The sequence below is a fragment of the Carassius auratus genome, chromosome 9 (genome assembly GCF_003368295.1).
Source record: "Carassius auratus strain Wakin chromosome 9, ASM336829v1, whole genome shotgun sequence".
Taxonomy (NCBI): Eukaryota; Metazoa; Chordata; class Actinopteri; order Cypriniformes; family Cyprinidae; genus Carassius; species Carassius auratus.
In genome coordinates, this window is record NC_039251.1 from 5,748,251 (window position 1) to 5,756,299 (window position 8,049).

The 8,049-nt window shown below is 33.3% G+C and overlaps 1 protein-coding gene across 1 annotated transcript in view; it reads left to right on the forward strand.

The window, feature by feature from the left end:
* The first annotated feature begins 1,795 nt into the window (after positions 1–1,795).
* The window catches only part of gpc6b (glypican 6b), a 33,184-nt gene continuing 26,930 nt past the window's right edge, over positions 1,796–8,049 (forward strand). The window contains exons 1-2 of the mRNA XM_026271111.1: positions 1,796–2,345; positions 7,875–8,033. Of these exons, the coding sequence (XP_026126896.1) occupies positions 2,165–2,345; positions 7,875–8,033 (340 nt within the window). The 5' untranslated portion in view covers positions 1,796–2,164. The remainder of the gene's footprint in view (positions 2,346–7,874; positions 8,034–8,049) is intronic.

Consider the following 8,049-nt stretch of genomic DNA (forward strand, 5'->3'; position numbering starts at 1 on the left):
TCAGTGTCTCATCAATGGATGCTCTGCAGTGAATGGGTGCCGTCAGAATGAAAGTCCAAACAGCTGATAAAACATCACAATAATCCACACCACTCCAGTCCATCAGTTAATGACTTGTGAAGACAATAGCTGCATTTGTGTAAGAAATAAATCCATCATGAGGACTTTTTTAACTTCAAACCTTCACTTCTGGCTAAAATACAAGTCCATAATCCATAACAACACTTCCTTCGAAAGAAAAAGTCTGATTTATCGTCTATTATAAACACCCAGCTGTCAGCATCTCAAGACATTAACTGATGGACTGGACTGCTGTTTTTGTTTTTGGAGTGATGTTTTTATCAGCTGTTTGGACTCTCATTCTGACGGCACCCATTCACTGCAGAGCATCCATTGATGTGACACTGATGCACTGCTACATTTCTCCAAATCTGATGAAGAAACAAACTCATCTACATATTGGATGACTTGAGTGAGTGCATCTTTAATTAATTTTCACTTTTGTCTGAGCTGTTCCTTAAGTGCCATCTGTTTACTGGGGAATAAAGTTTGTTACCTAGAACAATTCCTCTGATTGACAGATTGGTTTCCAAAGGTGGCCAGTGCCATGTATATAACTGTGATATACACATGAGTCAGACAGAGCTATGGGTGTAGGAGTGATGCTGGCAGAATGAGAACTGTGTGGAAAACAGCATGTACATGAATGTAAATACCTCCCTCTCTATGTAACCTTACACTAATTATAGGTTTAATTTATTTTTACTTTTTGGGGGGATTATGTTGTTTTTACTGTATAGGTCTTGCTGATAAAATGTTTTCTAATTTTGGTGCATAAGAATTCTGAGGTTTTAAACTTTGTGAATGTGTGGCTGTGGGTGGCATATGTTCTATACAGCCCAATTTTAGCCAGCCTGAATTAAACTATTGTTAGTGATTCTTTCTTCCTTCTGTATTTTATTAGTATTAACTGTTGGGCACAAGCTAAATTGGATGTGCATTATTTTATTTTCAAGATAACAAACGAATGAAGAGACAGAGGTGGGCTGCAAATGTCATTAACTTTGTAAGAGTGAAATTTTAGCCCATTATATATTTTAGATCTGAGAATAAGAATTTGGCTGCAATAGAAATTCATGTAACTTTTTCCTATCATCAATTTTCATTACTACACACCCAATGTAAAACAAAATAAATAATAATATTTTGTCACAATGTCATATTGACAGCTACACTGGGATTTTTTATTTTATTTTATTTATTTTATACATTTAACATTCTTAAATCAGGATTAATTTACTTGAGAAGCAAAGTGACCCAAAATAAAACGTTTTTTTTTTCTGAGGAAAAAATTATATTTAAGATTAATAATAATATTTAGTTATAAGATTATTTTTCTTGTCCCATTGGCTGATATTTTTCTAATTTTAAGCCAAAACACACTTAATTTTGATGCATTTTTATTTTTTATTTTTCAGAAAACAAGACATATGCGTCATTTAGCTTCTCAAGTAGGCCTAAATATCTTGATTTAAGAATGTTTAAATATTTGTAATGGAAAACAAGATGTAAAATATATATATATTTTTATTTTTTATTTTTTGAGGGTTGCAAAGTTATCTAAAGGTAAAGTCTTAATAATAATAATAAAAATAAGTTTTTAATAATCAATAGTAAAGTGATACATAATATCAAACGAATCGAACGTTAGAACTGTAGCGTTCTGTTTTTATGGTTACTGTCGCTAGCGGTTATAAAAAAATAACAAAAAAAAAAACGCGCTTTAACTTGTTATCTGACTTTTTACTGAAAAATCGCTTTAAAATCACGTATGAAAAAATGTGTACTGTTTTTATGTGTCGAGTATACTGTAAACACACCCCCTTTGGGGAAACTGAAGGAGTCATGGGGTCGAGCCTAAACTCTCCTCATAATTATTTTCCACATATTCCACAGCCGTGAGGATCGCGACTGATACTCAGTTATGCGCTTTAGTGCACGGGGATCTGACTCTGACAGCTGCAGGTTCACTCGCATCACTGCGCGTTCACGCGAACTCTCCAGGAACTCCAGTCAGGACGCGCGATGCTTTCTGCCGCGAAACCTCAACGCGTTCTGACTCCCAAGTAGAGAGAGGAACCAGCGCGTGCTTCTCACAGACTCCATGACGAGGATCGTTCAGCAGATCTCCGCGGAGCTCGCGATGTCGGCGGTGTTTGCCGTTCTGTGCGCGCTCCTGGCTCCGGTCACGGCGGATCCGCGCGCGGTGAACTGCAGCCAGGTGAAAGACGCGTTCAGGGACCTGGGCTACAGTCCTGCACGTGTTCCCACCGAGGAAACAGCAGGTATCGACTCAACTACAACACTGTCATCTGCTAACACGCCGCTTAATACGGGGGACCGGGGCAAGTTGTCACACGGTCTGTATGTCAGTTTTGTCAAAGTTGTGCATTGGTTGAGTGTGCTACTTTAATACGTCTAGTTCAAAAACAAAATAATTGTTTGGTAACAAGTGCACGCGGTAGAACTGCTTTACAGTGAAGGTTGATTTGAAACGTCGTGGTGGGGCAAGTTGTCACAAATTTGTGACCCTGGAGCACCAAAGCAGTCTGAAGTCTCTGGGTTATATGTATAGCAATAGTTAAAAAACAAAACAAAATAGGTCAAAATGAACGATTTTTCTTTTATGCCAAAATCATTAGAATATTAAGTAAAACTCATGTTCCATATTTTGTAAATATATCAAAACTTATTTTTTTTATTATAGTGATATGCATTACTAAGAATTAATTTGGACAACTTTAAAGGTGTTTTTCTCAGTATTTTATTTATTTTTAATTTTTTGCACCCTCAGATTTTCCAGATTTTCAAATAGTTGTATCTCGAACAAATATTGTCCGATCCTAACAAACCACACATCAGTGAAAAGATTATCTATTTTAAATTCTTCACATTTATAATGTACCTTTTTGCATTGAAAAGCAATGCAATATCAGCTGTTTAACAACTTATCTTGATTCATAATTGTCTTATGGTTTATTAAATTGAATACAATCGATTGTTTATGAAGATATTGATAAAAAAAAACAGCTTTTCTAATCTAATTTTCGTGTTCTATCTGTTTTCTTTGCATTTATTATACAATTAACAAAAGCAAATAAAAAGTCCTCTAACACTAGCTTCTATCTGTTTTCTTTTTATTATATAATAAAAAAAAACTAAACTTGCTGTGTACTGTGTTAAGATAACTGATACTAGCACTTATATATCATTGCTCTTTGTTGATTTTGATTGCTTCTTTTGTCCTCTTTTATAAGTGGCTTTGTATAAAAGCATCTGTTAAATGACTAAGTGTAATGTAATGAATTACTTTTTAATTGCAAGTCTTATTGTGACAACTTGCCCCACACTGACGACTTATCGGCATGAACTAACCGTTAAACATTTATTTCCTGGGTAGTAATGATGGAAATGTTTCCTTAGCTTGCTAACAGTTCATATTCTTAGGTTTGAGTCATTTGATTTCAGCCTGCGATGTTGCAGAAGTGTCCTAAAACTGTTGTAAGATTAGCAGAGTTCATCTTCAGTGATCTTGTTTGAATGAATGAGACGTCAGGGAGCTGTGTTATAGGTCGCATGTATCCAGGCCTCTTTTCATGCACTGGCTTATTCTTAACACCAACATTTGAATGGACTATGTCAAGGTCTTCTGAGTCATGGGTTTAATTACTGGTTTGGTTTAAAAATACTCATCTCAAGGTTGCAGTAGGTTCCTACCAACTTTTAAACCAAACCTATGCCCATGGTTTAACTTTATTTTGTGGCATGAGTGAGGTTGCAAGAATTCTGGACCCTAAAATGAGTCATTGACCAAAAACAAATGTTGAGAAAACCAAAAAAGTGCATGCAAATCTCTTTTGGTCTTCATAATGTTGCAATAGTAGACTATTTAGGAAAATTTGCATGTAACGAGTTTGAATTCTGTTTGCTTATAAAATGTAATGTCTGAAATGAGACAAGCGGCTTATTTTGCGGTTCTCCTTTGCTGATAATAAGGTGAGAAAAGTTAAAGAAAATCTGAGTTAAAGTGAATCCCGTAACCTCTTCGGTTGCTCTCAGTCCTGTGCTTTTTGAGAAGATCCTGTCAACATCTCAGGCTAATTGTTATTATTTTTTACTTTATTTAAATTTTATTTATGTATTAGTAAATTAATTTAATTGAACTTGCTGATAAGAAGGTGAGGAATCTAAAATACCCCATCAACATTTCAGCCTAAAAACCTTATGATGCACAGAAACAGGTTCATTTTATTTAAAGAAATTGTTAATCCAAAAAGTATCTGTCGTTTATTTATTGTTTATTTTTGTGTTTTCTATTTTATTTATTTTTATTTAATGTATTATTTATTTGATTTCATTTTATTTTAAGGAAGTGGAATAGTTAAATCTAGGGATGGGCATTCGATTAAATTTTCTTAGTCGATCGTCGGGAGAATTAACGATCGACTATCGATTAATCATTAATATTTTTATAATTATTTAATTTTTATAATAAAAAAATGCAATGAATACAAAAATACAGCGTGTTTTTCCTCGGTGAGACCTTTATTACAAGATCAACTTGTGGCAGACAGTTAAACTACGTTCAGGCAAACCGAACATATATCCGCGTGCATATGCAGTGCTCTAAAGCAGCGGAACCTGCAGCTGCTAGCAGGCGTTCTTAACCCTTTCGAGTCGATTAACGCATATATGCGTTTTGAGTCTGAATAAAGTGCTTCATTCTTTTTTCTGAGGAAATCCATTTCTCAAATCATCAACCACATCACATCTTTTTGGGGTGAATTATGTCTTAGTCCTCTCATCGCGAAGCAAACAGTAAAATAAAATAAAAACTTGAAGAACAGTCTCGCTGCCTTTTCTTCTGTGTGGGTGTATTCAAGCCGCGCGCTTCAGTTGAATCTGAATAGCGCGTTCAGCGCGGGGGCGTGGTCAGATTAAATATAATGAAGGAAGATATGAAAAACAGACATTGCGTTGTTTTCATATGGATTACTTTATCTCAGAATATTTGTTTTTCGGAAGCACTTGTTTAGTTTAAAAGTAGACATTCCAGGCTTTCTATAGATATCTCTCTCATGTCTCTTCGTTGAGTATTCACGGAGTTACGGTTCATTTTAATGAAATGTTTGTACATGACGACCAGCGGAGACAAAGACTGTAGACAGAGCCTCATGAAAATTTGCCGGGATGCACAGGTACATCATTTGAGCCGTGGCCGTGTTGTACTTAAACACGGTATCGCAATGTTTGCAGTTAACTAGTTCGCTTTTTAAATCAAAATGGTCCCACGCCACACTTCGCCGTGACATCTTCATGATTATTCTTTGAAATCAAAACGGAAGATCACAGATAACCGAGTAGGGTGTCAAATATTGCCCCATGGTGGTAAAATATTTAATTGCTGCCACACAGTGAAATTCATTTAATTGCTTGAAGACTCGCACTACGCAACGCAACCTGCATTAGATTAAAAAAAATGCTTTAGATTAATCGATAACAAATTAACATGATCGAGGAAAATCTTAACGATCAATTATCGATCGTCGATTAATCATGCCCATCCCTAGTTAAATCAACAATTACTTATTATTATTATTATTATTATTATTTATTAAAGTGTATTATATTTTATTTTATTGTATGTTTTATTCTATTTTTATTTTTGTATCTTTTGTTTTATATTATTTTCATTTGCAAAAATGTTTTTTTTTAGTTGTTGTTGAAAAGAAGACAAGGAATCTAATAGTTGAAAACTAAAATAAGTGCTTTGGGATCCTAAAATAAACATTGTGGTGAACAGAAAGTTCACTTTAGTTAAAGTAATAGTTCATCCAGAAAATGATTTTATTTTATTTTATTTTATTAAAATGTATTTTATTTTGTTTAATTTTGCTTAATTTAATTTAATTTTTAATTTAATTTTATATTTTTAATTTAATGTTATTTTTATTTTATTTTATTAAAATGTAATTTAATTTTTAATTTTATTTTTAATTTAATTTTAATTTTGTTTAATTTAATTTTGTTTAATTTTTTATTTTATTTTATTTTATTTTTCTTTATTTTATTTGTTGATATGAAGAAGAGAAGCCTAAGAGGACCTCCAAATCAAACCCCATAACCTCTTGGGTTGCTCTCTGTATCCTGTGAGTTTAGAGAAGATCCTGTCAACATCTCAGTCTGAAATCCTCGTGGTGCACAGAAACAGCATCACACTTCCAGCGTCCAGCATCTGCTGGCTTGTCAACAGCTGCTAAATGTGTCCTCTGCTCCTGAGGTCCTCACCAACTCTTCCCATATATTTAAATCAATGTTACGAGGCCTCGTCGCATGCCAGACTCCTGCAGACACGCTGAAGCTCAATGTGTGCAAACAGTCCTGCAGCCGCTGCTTGTGTTCAGTCTGGATGTGTTTTCTCAGATGCATGAAACTAAACTGATGTTTGGTGTATGTGAATGTGTTTGTCTGGTGCTGTTCTCGGTCCTGTAATTTCTCACCCGCGCCTCAGAGGTCAACCAAAAGACTGAAATAACGCTGTTGGCATTTTGTGACCTCCTTGACTTCATGATCAGAGAGATAGAATAGCTGTTGATGGACGAGAGGTTTTCGTCTGCAAGCGTGCAGTCTAACAAATCACTGTCAGGAGAGCCATTCATCAACACACTCACTGGCTGGCATTATTTTAACGTCGACATTGACCCGGTTGACCTCATTAATACGCTTTCCTATGCTTTTCATGTTGATTTTGTTACAGAGCCGACAGAAAATTAATAGACAAATGTACACTGTGTCCTATCTTCATGCAGATTAAAAATATACAGCCTGAGGTGGTTTGATTAGCGCCGGTTTAATGCAGTTTTGCACATGTTATTATCATTATTTTGAACCTTAAAAAAGACATGGAGTTGGAAAACGGACGCTTTTACCTCGGAAACAAAACTATGCACAGACAAGTGATAATACGATTTAGTTTTAATAAGAGGATTGAGCGTTACCGCATTTTCTGTCTGCAAATGGAAAAGTTTTGTACCTGGAAATAGCACTTTAGTTAAAGACCTAGTTTACCCAAAAAAAATGTATTTTATTTTATCATTATTTTTTTATTGTTCATTCATTTAATTTAATTTAATTTAATTTTATTTTTTATTTTATTAAAATGTATTTTATTTTATTAAAATGTATTTTATTTTGTTTAATTTTGTTTAATTTGAAACAAATATTTTATTTTATATTTTTAATTTAATTAAATTTTATTTTATTTAATATAACTCATTTTAATTTAATTTTATTTAATTTTATTTTATTTTAAAATGTAATTTATTTTGTTTAATTTTATTAAATTTTTCATTTAATTTTATATTTTTAATTCAATTTAATTTAATTTTATTTAATATAATTCATTTTAATTTAATTTTATTTTATTTTATTTTATTTTGTTATTTTGTTATTTTATTTTATTAAAATGTATTTTATTTAGTTTAATTTAGTTGAATTAAAAAAAAAATTATTTTATATTTTTAATTTAATTTAATTTTTTATTTTATTTTATATTTTTAATTTAATTTAATTTAATTTTTTACATTTTTTTGGCTGACTGTTTCCACCTCGTGCATCTCTTTTGCTCACTCAGGCTGCATTTAAATTAAACACAAATACAGTAAAAATTGTGATGCACAGCTGTATTTTCAGCATCATTCCTCCAGTCTTCAGTGTCACATGACCTACAGAAATCATTTTAATATGCTGATTTGCTGCTTATTATCTTATTATCAGTGTAAAATTGCGTTGCTGTGTCTCTCTCTGGTGTGTAGGAGACGATCTGCAGGTTTGCGCTCCTCAGAGATCCTGCTGTAATGCAGAAATGGAGGAGAACTTCGTCCAGAGAAGCTCGCGGGACTTTGAGAAGCTCATGGACGACACGAGCGAAGAGCTGAGGGACGCGTTTATGACCGGACATAAAAGGTTTGATGGTACGATTTGTTCTTT